The following is a 22975-nucleotide window of genomic DNA, read 5'->3' as shown; positions in this document are numbered from 1 at the left end:
TTCTTCAAGCAGCTCTTAAATATTCCTGTGTATTTCAGTTATACTTCAGAATGAAGAGTTTGAAGAATGAAGCTTACGTCTTAAAGATCACATGCTACAGGCATCCTGCCTTATCTTAAATTGCAACCTCAAGACTTTTTGCTTTTAATGAGAACTAACCTCATATGCTGGACTGGCACATATTGGATCTTCCCATTTGCAGGTGCTGAAGGGCACTAACTATATTAAAAGAGTATTAAAACTGAATTCCTTTTACAGTAATTTCACTTGATAAGTTTAAACAAGTGCTACCCAAATGTTATTCAATCATCACTATTAAGAGCTGCTAAATATTTTTCTAGTGTTCTCAGATGTTGTCTGATAAGAACCTTCCCTTTCCCCTTCACAAAAGACATACAATATATTACATATTATACAATATGGAAAAGTAAGTTATATTAAATGTTGCTATTGTATTCCAAGAAACAAATCAGTAATGTTGTCATGCCTTTAAATAAATTACATTAAACACTAGGGAAATTTTAAATCATGATTTAATATTAAAAACAGTTCATGTGAACAATCTCCCCCTCCCAATGTGCACCATATCTGAGCCTTCCCAGTTCAACTTGTGTTACTGAGACAAGCATACCACCCACTTTTATAAATGTATAGGGTTGTTTTTTAAAAAAAAAATTGAATCTAACCTCAGGATGTTGAAACTTTTATAATAAAAATATCAATCCACAGTTATATCAAGCTTCCTACTTTACCTTTTTTTGTTGCATTCCGTATTTTTATCATTTTGTTGTATTTACAAAATGGTAATTGGCTTGGGAATCTTCTGTTCAGATTTCCTGTGTGCACATCTAAGCTGTGCTGAGATGTGTAAGTTCCCTGCTCAAGGATTGCACAAGCAGTATGAATGGAAGTTATAAAGTCACTGTTTTCATTGTCACTATCAGTTATTTATGATATGTGAAACTTACTCATAGTGGAGGGCACCTTCCACCTCTATGTAACAATTGGGCAGGAATCTTGGACTGGAGACACTGTGAGTTTTCCTTAGGGTTAATGCTAGCAAGTTAGCAGCCTTAAGAAAGGGGTGGGGACACTGTGGCCCTCCAGATGTTGTTGGACTACAGCTTTCACCTTCCCTGACTCTTGGTAATGCTAGCTGGAGCTAATGGGGTTGGGAGTCAGTAACATCTGGAAGGCCACAGGTTGCCCATCCATGCCTAAAGAGATGCCCCCACATTAGGAGCCTATTGAACTGCAAATAGGTGTGTGTTATTTGAAGTTAGCCCACAATTACACTAATTATACTCTGTCAATGTTAATACATGTCTTGGGATACCCACTGCAATGTGGCAATGAACACAGGATGCCAGGGACTGAATTAATAGATGCTGGAAGGGACGTGAATTCAGGGATGAGAAATGGGTGGGATGAAGTCTCCAGTGATTATTCTTCATCCTCTTCAGTAAAGCTATTCATGGAAATGTCTTCTTGCTTCCCATTATGGTACAGGGTTGAGCTCATCAGGCTCCTACTTCACTGAAGAACTTCCTGAGTACCGTATATGTCTGGGTCCTGGGCCATGACACCCAAAAAATCTCTACCTGAAAATGGCAAGATAGAATTATATAGGAGTGTCTAATGTAAGAGAAGATGCAATCTTATACCACCTCTAATCTATTGTTTCTGTGTCAAGTTTTCCAAAATAAGCGATTCACATTTCTGTTACTTTATCAAGGACCAGCTGACATGTGCTTGGCTCTCCATAGTCACAAAGCACACGTACTTAAGCAAAAGTATTTGCCTTTCAGCCTACTCTCAACCTGATCTTTAATTTATTATAAGGAAATGCTCTCCAGTGACTTCAAGCAGAACTTGTTTGCAAGTAGACATGCTCATACAGTTGCAATTAACCACAACTTATATACACATGGTGGCGCTGTGGGTTAAAGCCTCAGCGCCTAGGACTTGCCGATCGAAAGGTCGGCGGTTCGAATCCCTGCGGCGGGGTGCGCTCCCGCTGCTCGGTCCCAGCGCCTGCCAACCTAGTAGTTCGAAAGCACCTCCGGGTGCAAGTAGATAAATAGGGACCGCTTACCAGCGGGAAGGTAAACGGCGTTTCCGTGTGCGGCTCTGGCTCGCCAGAGCAGCGATGTCACGCTGGCCACGTGACCCGGAAGTGTCTCCGGACAGCGCTGGCCCCTGGCCTCTTGAGTGAGATGGGCGCACAACCCCAGAGTCTGGCAAGACTGGCCCGTACGGGCAGGGGTACCTTTACCTTTACTTTATATACACAAGTCCTTGACACTGTGGAGTGTTTTTCAAAGCAGATGTACCTAGAATTGAAGTGCTAGTTACTGTTAAAGCAAAAAGTGTGGGTGAGTGGGTGTATTCATGAAAATCTGCCAAGTTACCGTCGCTTATTTCTAGAGCACTTAAAATGTTTGGTCCCTAATAAGAGACTTTCAAAGTGCTGTTATCATGTATTTTATTACTTTGAAAAAACTTGGCAAAGCAATTTAAGGTTAGGGGGAGAGTCTGTGGCAGAGGAACCACCACTTCCTAAGTCCTGGCAGGCTTGCACAGGTGAATACATAAAGTGAAGAGGAGCATTACCTCCTCATATTTCTTGTGGCGGAAAAGTTTTTCCTAATTTCCCTCCCACTGACTGTATAGAAGAAGGGATTAACTATGACAGCTCCAGGGCTGGCATAGGTTTGCAGTTATTTTGGGGTGACATTGGAGAAATAGGTGAATACATTATTATTATTATTATTATTATTATTATTATTATTATTATTATTACCCCCACTCTGGGCAGCTTCCAACACATAAAACCTTATAAAACATGAATCCATGCCTGGCACACACCCAGCACACTCCTTTACGTCGCCTATGGCCTCTGGCTTGTGGGCCAAATTTGGCCTGCCAGAAGGTCCAGTTTGGCCCAAGTCACTGGTGGTGCCAGCTGATGGGCAGGACAGGGGTCTATCCTGCATAGGGTGTGCTGCCCTTGTCTCTGTAAAGTACAGGATTGTGCAGCCTAGGCAGCAGGTGATGCCTAGCTCATCAGCTGATGTCTTCAGCTGATGAATGGAGATTAAATCGCTTTCCCTTCAGCTTTAAGTGGGAGATGTGGAACTACTGCTGCCCAACCACTTAACAGTGAAGCAGAGTAAAGTGAACACTGTGGAACTCTCTCTGCAGCAAGGAACGTTTCCAGCAGTGAACCTCTTCATCTCTAACCACGGAGAGGGCATTCCATAGTATCCTATGCCCCCCTTAGCTGCCCTTCCAGGGAGTTTAGAATTGCTCCCTTATTCATTGTCAGGCAGTCTTACAAAGTCCCCATTTGAGGGGGGCAGACCAATGTCCAAGGATAAATCCATAGTTCAGTGCTCAGTTACAGCTAACTTCTCCTGCATCCAAAATCTTAACACTATTCATTTAGCGGCCTTGGTTGTCAAGGGTTTCAACTGTCTGAGGTTTTGTTTTTTGAATAGAGTTACGACTATGTTTGCATATGCAATCATTACAGTTCTGTGAAGAGCAGCTCCTTTTTGTTTTGAAACAGACACAAGCTGGGATGAATAACTGATATCATCATATAATAAACACCTTAAATAATAAAAAGCAGAACCTGATCCCAGTTATATGTCCAATTCTTTTAAACATTGGTAGTAGAAGCAAACTTACAATGTGTTTCAGGGCCATTCCGATAAATAACCCTAATATTCCAGTAAAATAGAACCAAACTCTTAGACCTTTAGACTTTACAATTAATGTTCAGTATGGTAATTACTTTTTATTGAAAACAACTATTTGCAAGTCCAATATTTCGCCTGATCCTGACTTTTAAGAAATTTACTCTGTTTAGGAAATGTGGCTGTCATTCTCCAAAATACAGATTGAAATGGTTCTAATGTTAACGATGCAGTAGCTTTCTAGTTTGTTTTCTTCCTTGAGCTTCAACAACACCTGAAATATATGAATATTAAAATAACTTTTTCATTGTTTATCTTTATGTTCATTTTACTGCTGTACTAAAATAATTTGCTTTACAAGCCCAGTCATAAAATTTGTTAAATGATATGTTTGCAAATTATTTACACAGCAATTAAAATAACAATTTCAGAACACGAGGTACATGGCTTCAAAATGGCAGTAGTATTATACCTAAATATAATGACAATTAATAAACAAACAAACAAACAGATAATTTTTTTACAACCAGTAAGTGGCATCAGCACATACCTATCTTTCCATATTGTTTTCAAAATGTTGTATATTAAACAACTCTTGCTTTTTGCTGTTGCTTCTTTCACTTTTATAGTCAACTATAACTGCAGCAATTCACAACAACAACAACGTTTCACCCTCATCCAGCAATTTGCTCTGAGTACTCCGAAATTGGGAGAGCTTCACATTTCAGAGAAGAAAGCCAATTTGCATGCACATTCACTGATCATTTCATATGAAACATCTCCTTCAATTGATCTGACTGTGGACATCACACACACACACACACACACACACTGCTCCTGCTTTTCATATGCATCTGAGCAACTAAGGAGTTTGAAGGGATGTTTGTGCTCTTTGACATTAAGCTATGCCCAGCATAGATTATGAATATGTATATGTTTGTGTCTTACTGACAATTGCAAGCTAAAGTAGCCAGGTTTGAAGAGAAGGGCTACGTGTCAATTTTAGAAATCTGACTTGTTTTCCCCTTGGGTCTGCACCATTGTTTACAGTTATTTCCTTTTACTATACTTCCACTTAGATTTAATTTGCACTTTCCTTTCTTTTCTTAAATTGTAATGCAGGAATAAATGTCCAAAGGAAAGCCTAACATACTGATCTGCAGTCCCAGGGGGAAATGAAGCCATTTTCCTGTTTGAAATTAAATATGAAGTAATCCACATTTACTTGAGAGGTGTTATTATTTTCCTCATTTGAGATCTACTACTATGATAATATGATGTTCCATGTAAATTTTCATGTGCTGGCATGCCTATAAGTTAGTAGTATAATAAAATGCTCAGCTCTCATAACTAGGGTGTTTTAAGGTGAATTGCATTCATATGCCATCTATTTGCAGAAAGAATATGGGGTTTGGCAAAGCTACATGCTGAGCAACATAATAAGATATTTGTACAACGTACAAGTTACTGATGATTATTGTATTTTATTTTTCTATGATTTCCTAAGAGGCATTATCAGGTCTTACAGATGGAGTAAGACTATTTATTAAGATATTTATTAGCAAATAAAAGTACAGTACTGGTGGTTATTTCTGAGTTGAATTTTTTTCCCATTTTACCTAAATCTTGCAGAATATGATATGTACGTGCTAATAAAAGTCCATAAAGGGCCATAAAGAAACCAGCTACGTATTGTATCAAATCTTGCCTGCATTAGAGCCAATAGGAACCAAAATACCTCAAGCAGCAGCATTTTAGGACCAGGTGCCAAACCAAGTTCCCAGATAACAGTGTCTCATGTGTCTCTTTATGTGATAGCTGGATAAATGTTTCTCTTAAAAAGCACAGCTAGAGGCCTTTCTCCCCTGTGGTTTATGAGCCTGTCTGTCTTGCATCAAAGCAGGTGAGAGGATATGAACAGTGAGGTCATTAGCTCTGGCTGGTATTGCTCTTGCAGGGGAACAAGCAGGCTCTAGCATGCAGTAGGTCAGATTTTTTCTTCAACTTTTATCATGTGAAATAGAGGTGATGACCTCCATTTTTCTCTAGCTTGTTTTAAGACAGTGGTACCCAAACTTCCCCCTCCCCACCATGGACTACTTGAAAATTGCTGAGGGTCTTAGCAGATTACTTAATAATTTTCCTGCCTGTTGCGGCAATTGTAATTCCATATCATTCAAATTGTAATGCAGTAAGAACATAAGAAATAAAATAAGCTATAAAAATACAATTAAAAATCAATATGAACATTTGATGCCATGGATGTGCATTAAATCCACAGACATGCTGTGGACCACTTGAATGAAGCTTACGGACCACTGATGGTTGACGAACCACAGTTCTGGAACCTCTGTTTTACAAAAAGGGACGAGACTATAAATTTAGTAGTTTGGTTTATTAAATTTGTATATCATTACCCACTAAAGAGAAAAAAAAGAGAGAGTCCCAAAATGATTTAGTAGAGACGGAGGCTGCAGTCCTAAGCATTCTTATTAGGAATACATTACAGTTAACTTAGAAGGGCTTCCTTCTAAGTCAATCTGTTTAAGATCACACTGCTGGTTCCAGATGTAACTCAGTAATTCATGTATTGGCTATTTATAATTGTGCTGTCACAGCATCTGTCAAAAAAACAGTTGAAGAGAAACTAGTTTCAGAGACAGAACCCTAATGGGCTCTGTTTGCATTATATTTCTGAGCTCAGGAGATTATATTTTTTAAGAATGTAGGCCTAATCTGGAATTTTGGATGAAAAAGGAAGCTCCCTACACTTTAATTCAGACTTGTACATGAAGATACCGTAATTCTGATAGTCTGCCTGGTATTTCCTAATGTATTTACATTCCCTAATATATTTTCAGTGCTTTACAGGTTACCTATAACCTGAGCAAATTTGTCCATATTAGGCTTTGCACTTCCACTATAACTTTTACAACAGTACTCTTTTATACTACGCATATGAATGTAAAAACTGAGTCTGGTGAATCAACACACCGTGGTGCTTAGTTGTTTTTTTACATGGAGGGCAAAAGTCCCTTAGTTCTTGTGGAGAACCTCAGGTCTGAGAACTGAATATGGTCCTCCATGCCCCCCTATCTTTTCCTCAGGAGGTCCCTCACTTGTCTGCTCTATGGTCCACCTTGAGTGCTTTTGCCTGGATGAAATAATGTCCTCTGGCAGATCCAGTGAATGATCTTGGGCCAGTCAAACCCTTTTGGCCTAGCCTGTCTGACGGGCTTCTTATGAGGCTTGGAAACTATGTATGGCCCTTTGAATTTTGTGTAGAGGCAGTGGAGTCTAAATATAATACACAAATAAATCAGAACATAAGCTTTGTTAGACCAGAGCCCATTTCATCAGATGCATTGTCCTTAGTAGGCCATGACAGTTTATGCCATAATAAGAAGCAGGTTATAATACAGCTGTCTTTCTGGAAGTTGTGTCAGTAAGATTTTATCACGTCAACGAAGAGGATCCTGCCTGTTTTATTTAAAATGTTGTATTGGTTCCTTTCAACACTCCAGCCCCGCACATGGAGCATTTTGATAGGAACCGGAAGTGTCATGCGGCAGTAGGGTTTTTTTAAAAAAATGCTGTACCTCTTTGTTGTCATAGACCTAGGGGTTGCGATGCTCATAGAGATAAGAAAGAATAGAGTATCTCACCAATTTTTGAAGACAGAACCCCTGAAATATCTGTAAAAATGGTTTTTTGTCTTCCTGCGGCTGAAGTAAGAGCCGCTTAAATTCAGAAATTCAACATAGGTGTGCTTTGGCAGGAACATCTCTTCTTCCCTACTCAATATAAAGTGGCAGCCAAGACATCACACGAACTATGATCAAAATTAGACAAAACATGAGCCAGACCTGTATTTGCTGCTGCTCAGTTACAGCACTTCTTTAGCATTGCTCTCTATAGGTAACTCACACTTCCCTCCAGGCAGAAAGGGGGAAACAGACGATTCCAGAAACTGAACATTGGGCAGATTGTGTGAGTCTATATGGGCGATTTCCTCCCTCCTTCCCTCCCTCCCCCGCCCATCCAGCCAATAGAATCCACTGACGTCACGGAAGGCTGCCGAGAGTATCAGAATAATAAGCATTGTGGAGCCCCGCCGTGGAGGGCGCGGCTCGTGCGTCGATTCGATCTCCTAGGCAACGACGCAGGCGTCGGGAGAGAGTGCGCGCGGGAGGGGCTCGCTCTTCCAAGGCCTGGCCGGCGGCAGAGGCTGCGTTTCCCTTCGTGAGTAGCGCCGGCGGCGGTTGGGCGTTTTGTTTCTCCCTCAGAGGACAAATAGGGGACGAGGGGAGCATGCGCGGGCGGAGGCTTCGACGGCTTGTCCCTCAGGGGTCAGCCTGAACCGGGGGCGGGGGGTTGGTGGGTGCGCCGTTCTCTTGTCAGGCGTCGAGCAGTTAGGAACTCTAGTATTATTAATGGCTTTTATCCTAGCATTTCTTTCGACAAACTAGGGGCAGTTTCGTTCCCCTTCTTCCCTTTCATTCTTACAACAACCCTGCGAGGTCGGCGAGTGCTGGGTAAAGTTCACCTCACGAGCTTCATTGGCGAGGAGGATTGTGGGAGGGTGGGTTGTGTGTGTGTTTTATATATATAATTATTATTAAATTTTCTGTTTTACAATTTAGAATACTCGTTTAAACATCCTTAAAATATCAGTGACTTCCCTTCATCACTTTCCATGGTTCATTTTACAGATCATAAAACCCTTCATATTTTACATAAACTAAACCATTCAGTATTCCATTATGACATCCATCAAAGCTTATTTACACTGTTGAATTTATCTTAATGTTTTCAAGTGTACACAATCCCCCCCCATATATTCAATAAACATTTTCCAATCTTCTCTAAACATATGTTCTTCTTGTTCTCTTATTCTATATGTTAAATCTGCAAGCTCTGCATATTCCATCAGGTTAAGTTGCCATTCTTCTTTAGTTGGGACCTCACTTGTTTTTCGTGTGTGTGTGTGTGTGTGTGTGTGTGTGTGTGAACACTGGCTACAACAAAAAGTGAACACTGGCTACAACAACCTCTTCCCACAGTACATATTCTATGATTCTGTCACCTGGGCTGAGTCAGGAAGTATCTTAGCAAGTCAGGATGGAGGAACTCCACAGGGAAAGCCGCCTTTATAGGTGCCCTGCCTCACCTCTGCCTCCTTGGTGGTTCTGCTTCCCTCACCTGAGTAGCTTCTGAGGGATGGAGGGGACACACACACACAAACACACACACATGTGTATATCCTCTTGCATGTGAAATGGCTTGTGGGCAGGAGCTCGTCACCCTCCTATTTACAAGCCAGTCCTGTTCACGTCTCCTTGGAAGAAGCTACCACCAAGTTGACTGGATGTTCACCAAGTTTGTGCAGTATTGCATGCAAAGGGAGCAGCCCCCATCCCTTCTTACAAATAGGTTAAGCCCCAATGAATTCAGCGGGCCTTGCTTTTTTCTTTCTTTCTTTTAAATACTAGGAATGGGGGAGAAATTCAGTTCGCATATAAAGAAAGGCAAACCAGCCCGAATTTCACTTCCCCCCCCCAAAAAAATACAAGAACTAAAACTCCTTTATCCTTCAAAATGTGAAAGGGGGGAGGATTTAAAATGTAAAACAGAAAAAATTTGCAATGTCGGTTGCATTAGATATCATTGTAAATGAATTCACTAACCTGGTCGCACAAAGTAATCTATCTGTGATAATGCAGGTATCCATTGAACTAAAGCAGGGGTCTGCAACCTTTAAGACAAAAAGAGCCACTTGGACCCGTTTCCGAAGAAAAAACAACAACTGGGAGCCGCAAAACCATTGCGACATTTAAAACAAATATAACACTGCATACATTGTTTCTTAGCCCAATGTTATCCTCGTCATTATAAAAATAACTTTTTTGACACTTTTTAATTATTTTTTGTTTGACCCCTCAGAATTACTCCTCCTCATAGAAATAAACGTTATATTAACAAGTTACCTTTTTTTGAGTGTGTGTTCTTCACTCCCCTTCAAAACAGTAGCTGCAAATTGCAAAGCAATAGCAGCAAATCAGCCAGCGGCAGCCTGTTGGGGCGGCAGCCTGTTGCCCGAAGCACAGGGAGCCCTCCGGAGGGCTCCCCGTGCTTCAGGCGAGTGTCTGCAAGCCTTGCGCGCCCGGCAGGAGCTCCCATCGGGCGCGCGAGGCTTGGGGCGGCAGCCTGCCGCCCGAAGCACGCGGAGCCCTCCGGAGGGCTCCCCGTGCTTCGGGCGAGTGTCTGCAAGCCTTGCGCACCTGGCAGGAGCTCCCGTTGGGCGCGCGAGGCTTGGGGCGGCAGCCTGCCGCCCGAAGCACAGGGAGCCCTCCGGAGGGCTCCCCGTGCTTCGGGCGAGTGTCTGCAAGCCTTGCGCGCCCGGCAGGAGCTCCCGTCGGGCGCGCGAGGCTTGGGGCGGCAGCCTGCCGCCCGAAGCACAGGGAGCCCTCCGGAGGGCTCCCCGTGCTTCGGGCGAGTGTCTGCAAGCCTTGCGCGCCCGGCAGGAGCTCCCGTCGGGCGCGCGAGGCTTGGGGCGGCAGCCTGCCGCCCGAAGCACGCGGAGCCCTCCGGAGGGCTCCCCGTGCTTCGGGCGAGTGTCTGCAAGCCTTGCGCGCCCGGCAGGAGCTCCCGTCGGGCGCGCGAGGCTTGGGGCGGCAGCCTGCCGCCCGAAGCACAGGGAGCCCTCCGGAGGGCTCCCCGTGCTTCGGGCGAGTGTCTGCAAGCCTTGCGCGCCCGGCAGGAGCTCCCGTCGGGCGCGCAAGGCTTGGGGCGGGAACAAAGGAAAATGCGCCTCCTCCCCTCGCCTCCACCCCGGAGCCGCGGCAAAGGCGTTAAAGAGCCGCATGCGGCTCCGGAGCCGCAGGTTGCCGACCCCTGAACTAAAGAGTGATGCTTTAGACAGAGTGATAAGCAGCCAGGCTGCTTTGGCAAGAGACTCTTGCCAAATAATCAGCTTATCTTCTACTTGCTTAAATTAACCAACCTGCTGACACAGATTGAAAACATTTTCTCTTGGGAGTTTGTATCTACATATGTATTAAGCATCTGAAGACTTTTGCCTTCATGTCCATCTACAATAATTTCAGCTGTTTTAAGTAGACATATTATTTGCAAACACAGGTGTTGACTGTGCCATTATATCAAAATTATGGGATTATTTGACAAGCTAGCAGGCTGGCTTGGTCTGAAGAAGAAAGAAGTTCATGTTCTGTGCCTTGGGTTGGACAATAGTGGAAAGACAACAATTATTAACAAGCTAAAACCATCTAATGTAAGTAGTCCTTTTTAGTATGTTACCAGCTCGTTTGCCAGATCTTGTAGTAAAGATAATGCTCATATTTGGATACATGTATAGAAAGATTTCATTTGTACCATATTGAAATACAAATGTTTAAGATGGCATTCATCTTTTTTCTGTTTTCTATTTTGGAAGTAGATCACATTATTTTTAATTTTTGATACGATGTATAATTCTAAACTGCTTGTACAAATGAGAATTTTCTTAGGTATTCCTATTGTGTGATTTTCAGGACCCTATCGATGTTTATTCAGAAGAAATTCCACTATTCAAAGGGGCTTTACTCTCCAGGAAGTGTGTTCAGAATTGTAATTTTATCCATCTAATGAAGAAGAAAGCAAGCTTCCTTATTGGTTTTAATATAGAAAAGCAGAGCAGACCTCAGAAAAATGAATTAAATAAAAATATTAAACATTACTATCCAAGGCCTTTTCTCAGGGGATATATTTCAGAAATAGCAGAGATTAAAAGTGAATTTATTAAAATCTAATATGAGGCATCCATTGTATAGTTGGAAATACATGATTTATGCTGCCCATGTTTGGGTTTTCACAATGGCCTGTAAACAAATTTAAGTTGAATCAACTAGTGCTTAGGAAATGAATACTGTTTATACATACACACCCTTTTGCACACATGCAGATATGTATATGTTTCTTAAATGCTATTACACCTTTCTTTAAATAGCTTTTCCTTAAATAGTATCTGTGATACCTTGGCTCTAAATACAGGGCAAGAATGAATATATCATTAAGGTCTTTTCAATTATGCTTTGTCATGATTTCAGCAAAAGCTTATTGTGTTAAACAACTATAACCAAAACATTAGCATACTGGTTTGTTACTTTCAACTAGTACAGAAAGGTCACACTTATTTTGTTAAGCCATATTAGATTGAAAACATTAAGTACTTAGTCACTAGACGTGCTAGCACCTAAATGCTAAGCCAAACCATGACTAAGTATGAACAAGCAAGCATGCATCTCTCTGGAGCAAAAGTTGTGGCCTCTTTGCTCCTCCCTGGTTTTGCTCTGCCATGCTTCCTGCAGCTAAACTCTGTTTTGGCTTAGTATTATGTTCAAAACTTCACTTGTGGCTTGTCTCATTCCAAACAAATTGCAAACTGTAGCCAAGGTTTGCTCTTAGTTTACCACTCATGATTTATTTGGGGGAAACAAACCAGGAGACTGGGTTTGGATGTAACATCAAACCATGGCTCAGCTCCAGATAGCAGAGAGGGAGCAAAGTGGCTATGATTTTCTCTCTGAGTAACCTGCATGCTTGCTCATTCACACTTAGCCATGGTTTAAAACCACAGAGCCTAGGACTTGCCGATTAGAAGGTCAGCAGTTTGAATCCCCGCGATGGGGTGAGCTCCCGTTGCTTGGCCCCTGCTCCTGCCAACCTAGCAGTTTGAAAGCATGTCAAAGTGCAAGTAGATAAATAGGTACCGCTGCAGCGGGAAGGTAAATGGCGTTTCCGTGTGCTGCTCTGATTCGCCAAAAGCGGCTTAGTCATCCTGGCCACATGACCCGGAAGCTGTACACCGGCTCCCTCTGCCAATAAAGCGAGATGAGTGCCGCAACCCCAGAGTCGGTCACGACTGGACCTAATGGTCAGGGGTCCCTTTACCTTTACCTTTATGTGCAAACTGTACAAAGGTCATGGGCTGAGCTCTGCATGCATTGCAGCATTTTCAGGTCCCCTTCGCAAAGCAGTTGCCATCCCTATGCCACTCCACAAAACTGTACAATTTGGGAATTGCAATATGTTGCTGAATGAAGAGCCATGTTTTATGGAGAGAGGAGAGGACCAAGAAAACCCTGGTCGTGGTTTATTTTAATGAGTTTTCTCTTATGTATCACAAAGTTTTGATCCAACAAAATGTACCTGCTGTCTTACTGCTACACCATCCAATAAGAGAGCAGGTGGCACTGTAGTCTAAACCACTGAGCCTCTTGGGCTTGCAGATCAGAAGGGCAGCTGTTCGATTCCGCACAACAGGGTGAGCTCCCATTGCTTTATCCCGGCTTCTGCCAACCTAGCAGTTTGAAAGCATATTAGTTCAAGTAGATAAATAGGTTACCATGGCAGCAGGAAGGTAAATGGCAATTTAGTCATTCTGGCCACATGACCCGGAAAGCTGTATGTAGACAAACACTGACTTCTTCGGCCTGAAGTGAGATGAGCGCCATACCCCATAGTCGCCTTTGACTGGACTTAACTGTCCAGGGATCATTTACCTTTTACACCATCCAATGTTTCTTAAAAGCTTGTGTATTCCTGCAGTAGCTATAGGTTCTCTATACTGTTCTCTGCTGCCAACACTAACATCATACTGCATTAAATAACTGATTTAAATAAGCTAAATATCCACAGTACTGCAACTTAGCATGTATATAGCATTTTAGTATATTCTGAGCTCTTCACATACGTAGCCAGCATTAGTTTAGCATGATGAGAATGAGCCATAGTGAACCACGAGGGGAAAATACATGATGCCACATGACATTTTAAACTATTATTTATTTGGCTCGAGAGAATATATTACTGATTTTTAGTATTAAAATTGAACATGAATTTTTAAAGACGATTTTGTTTTCTTTTAAAGGCTCAAACTCAAGATATTGTTCCCACGATAGGATTCAGTGTAGAAAAATTTAAGACATCTAGGTAAGACCCTTTTATTTCATTATGTTTATATTCTATATAATTATGTATTAGACATTATGTATTGATTTGGCATGGAGATGTAATGCTATGTGTAGTCTTTGTGACAAGCCTGTGGGGAAGGGATCACAAATTGCTAAGACAGATTTCTTGTAGAAAAGGTCTCACATATTTAAGTGGTACTGTTGAAATTTTATGCCTTTCATATTAATGATTTTAAGTGTTGGAGAGTCTCTTTAACTAGACTTAAAAGAAAACATTGTCCAGGAGCCAAGCAGCTCCCAGGTTGAAGCTGGCCCAGCAGAATTGTTGACTTTTCCGTTTGAACAACGTGCCCCATGCCATAATAAAATTGCTTCTGAAAGTTGCCTCAACTTCGAGTGTCTTGCATTATAGCAAGGATGGGATACCTCTGGGCCCAAGGCCTAATTAGTCCTGGTATTAGCATGTTTACTTAGTAGTAAGTCTCACTGCGTTCACTCAAACAATTTACTTAGTCAGAAAATAAATAGTGCAATGAAGCTATACCCCACCAATCAGCTCTGGGGGGTTGGGAGAATCCCAAGAATAGAGTGTAGGGGGTAGAGAGAGTGATTTCCTTAGTGCTATTTTGAATTCAACCGTTGGCTTAAGAATCAATAGTTACTTTTTGTTTTTTAAGTATCCAGTTTTGATATTTAATTGAATATGATGTGTTGGCATACAAGTTAATATGAAGTTTTCTGTTATCAAAAGCATATCAATAAGTGGTTCAATAATGAGTCAGAAGTGAGGGCTACTATGTTCAGTAGACTGGGTAATAATTGTACATAGCCATCAAAAGCATTTCAGTTTTAATTTTATATTTTGTTTGTTTATAGTTTGTCATTCACTGTGTTTGATATGTCGGGTCAAGGTAGATACAGAAATCTTTGGGAACACTACTACAAGTAAGTTCTTTTTTATTGTGAGACTGAAATTTGCAGTATTTGTACATATGTAGACACTACAAGTCTCTCATCATTTCTGTATGAAATTTATGAAGGTGAATGGGAGTAATTGCAAAATATGACAACGATACTTCTGTTGTGACTTAAGATAATATTCATAGGCTTGCAAAATAAAAAAATGAATACTTATGCATAATTAATTTAAGTTAACTAGTGTTTACAGCAGCGTTTCCTAACCTCATACCTTCCAGATTTTTTGACTACAATTCCTACCAGCTCCAGCCAGCACAACCATAATGGGAATTGGAGTTCAAAACATCTGCAGGACACTAGGTTCCATGTTGAAGTACTCTTGCAGCTCACTTGATATGAAAAGTTGGTCTGCCTTGTTTTGGAAGTACTATGTTTACAAATCTAAGCAAAGATTTGTGTCTGTTTTGAAAATAGCTTGAGTTCCAGCATATGGAACATAGTGTTTTTTCTAAGAATCTAGAAGGAATATGCTGCTACCAGTTAGTACAGTAACACACAACACATTGAAGTAGGATTCTGTTAATTCATTTTGTTACTCAACATTTTAGGACGCATCTAATTTGCTTCTTTGCTTTCTATGACACACAGAGATTGCCAGGCCATTATTTTTGTCATTGATAGCAATGACACACTAAGAATGGTTGTGGCCAAAGAAGAACTTGACACTCTCATGAATCATCCAGGTGAGAAGATCCTTTATCATTCACTCAGTTCTATTCCTACTAAATGTCTTTGACATGAAACAACTATTTTCTTGGTAACTTTGTATTTCAATATAAAACCTCCTTGTTATTCTCCCCAGTAGATAACTAGAATAAAGATTTCAGTATATTTTCTGTTAATCGGAGTATCACAAGTATAATTCAAGATGAAATTAATTTAATGTAATGATACCAGATCAAATTTCAGAAATAAGAGATTAATTGAATTTGCATAAATTTTAAACTCTGAATTTGTCCCCTAAACTTAATGTGCTGCAACAGCTTGTAGGCAATTCAGTAAAAGATTTTACTACATTGGTTTCCAACAGTTTGCACCAACAAGGCAAATACCTTCAGGTTGGGCCTGAGACACATCTCTGCAGCCCTCTTCACACATAAGAAGGGACTGCAAATATTCATCTCTGGCACCATCCTGAGCTTGCGTGACTCCTCAGCTAATCCCCTTATGTCTGTTTGGACACCTGTAAGGGAAAGCCTACATCCATCCATTCATTCTGGAATCCCAATCATGCATGGTTCCAAAAATTCATGGAAAACATTTGCACATAGAAATCTACACATGCAAAGTTTTTCCTTCTGAGAGGTCATGCAAACTTTGTGAGGAGGCTGAACTGTGAAGGGAGCTTGTGCTATACTTACTGTGAGAGAAAACATTGGCTTTGTTTTTTAGAGGAGAAATTGATTCATATATAGAAATATAATAAATGTAATGTTCCCTGTATATATTAATTTGAAAAATATCTATAAAGGGAAAACTACTGTTAGGCTGCATAACATAACCATAATATGTACCGTATTTTTCGCCCTATAGGACACACTTTTTCCCCTCCAAAAATGAAGGGGAAATGTGTGTGCGTCCTATGGGGCGAATGCAGACTTTCGCTGAAGCCTGGAGAGCCCCACCACCAGCCCCACAAGCTCGGGGGACAGCGGGGAGGCGGAAAGCCACCATTCCGCTGTCCCCCGCCGCCAGCCCCACAAGCTTGGGGGACAGCGGGGAGGTGCAGCGCGCCATCCCGCTGTCTCCCGATGTGGTTTGGAGGCTAGCGGCGGGCTTCCCCCTCCCCCAGCCCCGCATGCTCCCAGAGCGAGCTTGCGGAGAGCTGCCTGTTCTGGGGGCTGGGGTGGGGGAAGCTCGGACTTCCCCCGCCCCAACCCCGTGCCTGAATGAATTTCCCCCCTTTATTTCCTCACCCCCCCAAAAAAATCTAGGTGCGTCCTATAGGGCGAAATATACGGTAGATATCAGTGGTGTGTTACTGAGCCCCCCATAAATGTTTTTCACAAATCATAAATTGTTATGTTACATGGGATGGGGTCCGGTGTAGTTGCTGAAATAATTCACTTTGATCTAACTGAACATTGAAATTGGGCGGGGGAATAATCTAACAACTGTGTAATTCAGGAGTAGCGACAGATCTGTATTTTCAAAGCTTAGATTAAAAACTACACTGGAGATAGGATTTGGCTTTTATATTAAAAATAGATGCCTTCAGCAACAGCTGTAAGTAACAGAATACTGCCATATATATGGTTGTATTTCTATTCCATAATGTAGTTATTTTACATCTATGGAAGTAACTTCTCTGATTCTAGTAGACTTAATAAAAACCATGAAGTAAGATTGATGTTGATGAAATTGTTACTGATTGTATAGAATATTTATGATATATTGTACCCTGTACTGTATATTGCAAAGCTATAAACTAGATTTTAGGTTTTTTTCTTGTCAAATAATGTTCCTGATTCTGTATTATTGATTGGAATATCTTCACTAATTTGTCTTCGAGTGCAACTTTAACCATTATCAGATCTCAGCCCCAGAATCTTTTTTCAGAACAAGAATCGAATCCTCACCTGTGTGAAGTAATACTACTATTACTACACTAAGTGTCTCTTCTTATGTGCCTTTTCCTCTCTAATGAGCAGTTGCAGCTACACACACACTGAGAGCTCAGTAAAACTGAATAGCAGGGCAGATGACATGGCTCCCAGGCAGGTTCAGCGTCTCTTTGTTTTTAAAAATAATTCCCTGCTTTTAGTACTTGGTAGATATAATCCACAACAAGCTTATTTTGGTCAGTTCATATATCTTGCTGCATGCAAATGTGCCACAATCTCATAGGAGATTTTGAAACCCTGTATCATATCTACAACGTCTGTAGAAGAGCTTCTTAATGAAACACTTACTTAAAAACAGTAAGGATATGCCAGTGCATAGGGACTTAGCTTAATTATAAACTTTGCAGCCTTAGACATACATCTTTGGGGATGGGTACTTTTGGAACTGTACTGAAACATGCACCAGAGATGCCATGTCCCAGTGTCTCTATCTTAGTAGGATAAAACCTTCAAAAGATAGCATTAACAGGTGAGCAGTGTAGGCATATTGTTGCCTTGTAAAATTGTGTTTATATAAAATATGAATGGATTAACAAAACATTATGTTACTCCTAGATCTTAAACACCGACGAATACCAATTTTGTTCTTTGCAAATAAGATGGACCTCAGGTTTGCTGTGTCATCAGTAAAAGTATCTCAGTTATTGGCTTTGGAGAACATCAAAGACAAGCCATGGCATATCTGGTAAAATTGGCTTACTTTCATTTTGTACTAAAATTAGTTTTAAGTTACTAATGCTTATATTGAGTGAAGAAAACACTGTGATAACCAGTATATAAATACTGATTCCAAAAGCAAGCTGTAATCAGTGTCATGTTACACAGTTGTATAATGGTAATATCTATTTGTAGAAGATTGGTGTTTGAATTGGCAGAGTTGTTTTTCTAAGAGAAACCAAGAAACTGACGGAATCTTATTAATCTCAGCATCTTGGAATACCTCTGGAAAGCTACCAGTGTTAGCAAATCAGCTTGCCATTTGCTTGATGTAGAGCAACAATCGGTGGGATCAAGCTGTGTTTGCCCATCAGTGGAAAAGACCCGCTGAAGCAATGATATTTCTCCTTCCTCACCTCCTCCTGCAGCCCTTATGCACCCCCCCAAAAAAAAACCTGCTCCAGAAGACTGTGGGCAATGACAAAGGCATAGATTGCTATTATTTGGAAAGTTATCTGTTCACTGACTTGTTGGCGAGTGTGCAACATATCAAGTTGTGTCAGGCTTGTGTAGGATGAGAAACAGAGAAGTTGGTTTCCCCCCACTCTGCTTCTGGAGGCTGAAACGTGAGCATGGGGGCTGCCTTAAATTAATTGTAAAACCTCTGTTTGGAGAAGCTAATACTTCCTCTTTAAGTACAGGTAGTTGGTGGCAGCAGCAGTGGGGTACAGGAGAGAATTCCCCTAGCTACCCTGCTGCTATTCACTTACCTCTCCACTTGCCTATTTAAAGGAGAAGCACAAGTTACTTCAAACAGTGCTTTTGCAAAAGGCTTTATTCCCCTACTCATCAGCTGATGAGTGAAGATTAAATCCTGCTGCTTTGGCTGAGCAATCCAATTCACTGGTGGGCACAGGGCATGCAGCCAAAGCAGGAATAAACCCTGTCCTCTTGTCCATCAGCTAATGTCACCAGTGGCATCAGCTGATCATCGGGTGGGTGTGGTTTGGGAAAAGTGGCCTTGTGGGCTAAATTGGACCTCCTAGTGGACGAAGATGGCCAATGGCCCAAAGGTTCCTTACCTCTGCAGTAAAGACTTTAGGGAAGAGGCAGATGAAATAGGAGGCAGAAGCAAGGGAGCCAAAGAGAGGAAGAGCTCACGGGCCAGAGGAAAGAGAGAGGGGTTAATATTGACAGAAATATTTAAAGAAATGGAGTGCTTACAGTTACTTCTCTAATGCTGCTACAGCCCTTGTAGTCTTATTTTCTCATATATTCCCATCGATTTCTGAGGATCTTGCTAGTTCACTTAATTTTTTGTATTCTCTTCTGGGCACTACAAACACTGCTTCCACTTTGTTAGGCATTCTTTATATGGCAGGGAAACTGAACGCGATGGTGGGATGTTAGATTGTGTTTTATTGCAAATGGTTGAAAGAAAGAGGAAATTGAGGTTTGCTGCTTCGGGCAGCAGCTAAGCATCTCAGCATCTTTCATGTTGGTCTGTGCTATGTACTATCTTCATACACTAACAATAAATAGACTTCTGTGGCTATGATTTGATCTTAACTAACTGTAGAAAATGTAATCACTTTTTTCATTAGTTTTTTTATGTCATTAAAAAAAGTTTGTTCCTTTCTCATTTTAGTGCTAGTGATGCTCTTAAAGGAGAAGGTTTGCAAGAAGGTGTAGACTGGCTTCAAGGTACATTTCATCATGCTTCACATTACCAGCTTCCCTTTTCCATTCATTTTATAATCTTTTCTGTCATTTCATTTTGCTTTCCCCTCAATCTATTTTTGCTATCAGATCAGATTACACAGTGAGTATACTCATCAAACTTGGCTATTTGGATCCCTGTGTGTTACACTTTATATTTTTAGCAAAAATACCTTCCTTTAAAACTTCCCATTTAAATTGAGCAAATATATGGGCAGTATTGTTACTCCTAAATTAAGACTAAGAAATAGTGCTTGTGGTCTGAGTACAATGCTATAAGCGCGGAATGTATGATTCTTTTATTTATGTTTACAACAGAAAGCAAGTAGCATTATGATGTAGATTACAAAAAGCTAAAGCATATTTAGTAAAATATGGCAGCTTTTATGCTGTGCATACCAGAGAATTTTCAAAATGACTAGATGATTTCTAGGTCTAGAGATAATTGCATTTTCAAGTCTCATTCTCTCTGTCTGCTCTCGTTGACTGAATGAGTCTTGAGAAGTTTTATGCAGCATTCAAGCATCCCACATTATTATCCTCCACTATCCTTTGGTGTAAGTTATCATAATTAATGTTTAATATCTACCATTGTTTGGACTTTAATAGTGATACTGTCTCTCTTCATTTAATTTATTATTATTATTATTATTATTATTATTATTATTATTATTATTTAAATGCCGCCCATCTGACTGGGTTGCCCCATAACACATTATTTAGTAAATAAATTAATTTATATAATCAACATTTATTTTTATTCCAATGGTCACTGTTTTGGAATGGAATATTCTTATAGGAAATTACTGGTTTACATAGTTAGAGTGGCAAGCTCTTTTGCATGCTTTTTAGAAGCTTTGCTCTAAGCTTTGGCCTTAGTTGAGTACAGTGTTTTATTTAAAATACACCGCTAGATGTCAGCAGAGACTAAAAGATGAGAGGCAGAGAAGTGCCATTTATTATATTAGCTGTGTGAAGATCCATGTTTACACACTGTAGTGCTGATCCATAAGAACATTTCTATGAAGGAAGCGCAGGTTATAGCTCATATTTCAAGGCTCCATAAAATAGTTCAGAAGCCTTAATACTACAGTGGGTACCTCGGGTTACAGACGCTTCAGGTTACAGACTCCACTAACCCAGAAATATTACCTCGGGTTAAGAACTTTGCTTCAGGATGAGAACAGAAATCACGCGGCAGCGGGAGGCCCCATTAGCTAAAGTGGTACTTCAGGTTAAGAACAGTTTCAGGTGAAGAATGGACCTCCAGAACAAATTAAGTTCTTAACCCAAGGTACTACTGTACTGGTTCTGTAGCAAATATAATTAAATGAAAACAGCATTTTAACATCAACTTTATTTGTTTTACCTAGATCAGATCCAGGCAATGAAGACATGAAAAACCAATGAGTTATGAAAATGTCATAAAGATAATTTGTAGATATACATGATGACCTCTTGAAGATGAAGACTTTTTATAGGTCTGTTTTCTTCTGTTGGCTTTTATAAAAGCCCAATAAAAATAATAATAAATATTTTTGTAACAAAATGTAGTAGGTCAAATGCACATTCATCATACTGAAAGAAAAAATACATGTGGTTTGACAGAATAATAAAATCATTGTATGTAGTCTAAAAATGCTCGTGGATTTTTGAGTTAGGGGCTCGAGATCACATTTGACTTCCTGATTGTGCTCACCACAGTGTTTCATTCAAAAATATGCAGTGAGATGGACCTTTACCAGAATGTAAAAGTTTTCTCTTGCTTAGAAAACAGCTATTTAAATTTTACACAGCATATTTCAGTAAAAATTTGGTTGAATGTGTTTACTCCGAGCCTGCATGCAATCCTGTATTTTTATAAGCAGTTGTGGATGTTTATGAATAATATGTACTGTTGATATGTACTGAACTATATTGTATTCTATAAGAAGTGAAACAATATTTTCATAAATAAAATATATTACTAAATACCTACTGTGCTTTTAAGATAATACGTTGAATATCAGCCAAGAACTAAAATAGTCTGTTACACATATTAAAACATCTTTTTGTTTTATAAAACTTTGCAGTGTATTATTCATTTTTTGCTTGATTCCTTTAATGTTAATATTTCATTCATTAATACAATACATAATCTGTACATCTTGACTTTTACATTAAACTAGGCTAGACCAAAACCATCTATTTAGCACTGTACAGTTGGTTCTGGATGAGCTTCCTACTATGAAAGGAGAAGGTTCTAGTTCCAGTCCTCTCTTCAAAACAGTCTAATGTACACATGATTTTGTGAACTTATTGAACTTCGCACATTTTAAAGGTACGTCAAACCTGTGGTTACTTTGGATTATGTCTGATCTCTTCAAGTGAGATAGTTTTGCCTGGATTCCTCACCCCCATCCCAGATCCAGCCAGTGGGGAATCTGGTTTCTGAATCCACACCCAAAATAGTAATGCAGGTAACTAAATATATGTTGATATATAAATTGTGTTCCCTTCCTGTAGCTTATATATACTGGTATGATGCTTGATTAGCTACTGGACATGTTACAATTATGTCCTTCATTTTACCTGGTCACTGAACTATGTACCGGTATATCATTAAGTATTGTGTTTTCTATTTTGGGGTGAACAGAAGATGCAGTAGATGGAGGTATAATGGTAGATGGGGATCTAATGGTAGATCTTTATGCAGTATTTTTCAGTAGATTAACAAGGGTTTCTGGCCCCTTTGCAATCAAAAGAACTATAAAGTTCCTTTCTCTCCTTAAATTACACTGCTGAAATGAAATTAGGCTGCTGAAATGAAGAAAACTTGAGGTAACCAGGAGTGAAATTTGTGTGAATGTACTGAACTCGGTTCAGTTCTGATAATGATAACATATCTCTAGGCTCAGAGGCCCTGTTTTTTAATTCTAATAGTATGTCTTCTGCACCTGGGTCTTGTTACAGATCTTGATGTTCTTCTAAACACTAAATTAGATCTGACAAGCTTGAAGTCTGCTCAACCCTGCCATATGCTAACATTTCACTAGTGCTTAATGCATAGTATGTTGAATTTAACTAACTAAATCACTCTCATTGCTGTGGTCTTCATTGCCCACCTTTAGTCTTGTAACTGCATTGGCACAAGTGTACAGTAGTAAGATATAAACACTTTCTACCAATGCAACTCAACTTCTGAAAGCTGGGCAAGTGTAGCGTGGCAACTAGTTGCCCTGCATTGCAAGCTTATCTCATGTCATTGGGTCCAAGGATAAGTTTGTGGTGTTAAGTATTCTTTCTTTGTGGATAATAATACTAATGCAATTTTAAAAAATAATGT

At 40.2% G+C, this 22975-nt stretch overlaps 1 protein-coding gene across 3 annotated transcripts; it reads left to right on the top strand.

The window, feature by feature from the left end:
• The first annotated feature begins 7819 nt into the window (after window positions 1–7819).
• On the top strand, window positions 7820–21714 carry ARL6 (ARF like GTPase 6). Of its 3 annotated transcripts, none has more exons than XM_083737488.1 (8): window positions 7820–7943; window positions 10842–10992; window positions 13630–13691; window positions 14549–14617; window positions 15239–15333; window positions 17830–17959; window positions 19580–19635; window positions 21024–21714. In XM_083737488.1, exons 2-8 carry the CDS (start codon window positions 10870–10872, stop codon window positions 21047–21049), a joined length of 561 nt encoding a protein of 186 aa, XP_083593614.1. In that variant the 5' UTR covers window positions 7820–7943; window positions 10842–10869; the 3' UTR covers window positions 21050–21714. The 3 variants fall into 3 exon arrangements, with proteins under 3 accessions (XP_083593614.1, XP_083593615.1, XP_083593616.1); XM_083737489.1 differs by lacking the exon at window positions 7820–7943 and adding an exon at window positions 7988–8221; XM_083737490.1 differs by lacking the exon at window positions 7820–7943 and adding an exon at window positions 7988–8236.
• Window positions 21715–22975: the final 1261 nt, after the last annotated feature.

This window comes from Podarcis gaigeae (assembly GCF_964106915.1).
Source record: "Podarcis gaigeae genome assembly, chromosome: 4".
Classification (NCBI taxonomy): Eukaryota; Metazoa; Chordata; class Lepidosauria; order Squamata; family Lacertidae; genus Podarcis; species Podarcis gaigeae.
Note: the sequence above shows the minus strand (reverse complement) of the source record. Positions and strands in the feature narration are given on the sequence as shown.

Bases quoted from the DNA above. Each gene is read 5' to 3' on its own strand.
- ARL6 (XM_083737488.1), top strand. From the start codon at position 10,870: ATGGGATTATTTGACAAGCTAGCAGGCTGGCTTGGTCTGAAGAAGAAA. The intron at 17,960-19,579 runs GTAAAATTGGCT...TTCTCATTTTAG, and splicing joins GACAAGCCATGGCATATCTG to TGCTAGTGATGCTCTTAAAG. The intron at 19,636-21,023 runs GTACATTTCATC...TGTTTTACCTAG, and splicing joins AGGTGTAGACTGGCTTCAAG to ATCAGATCCAGGCAATGAAG.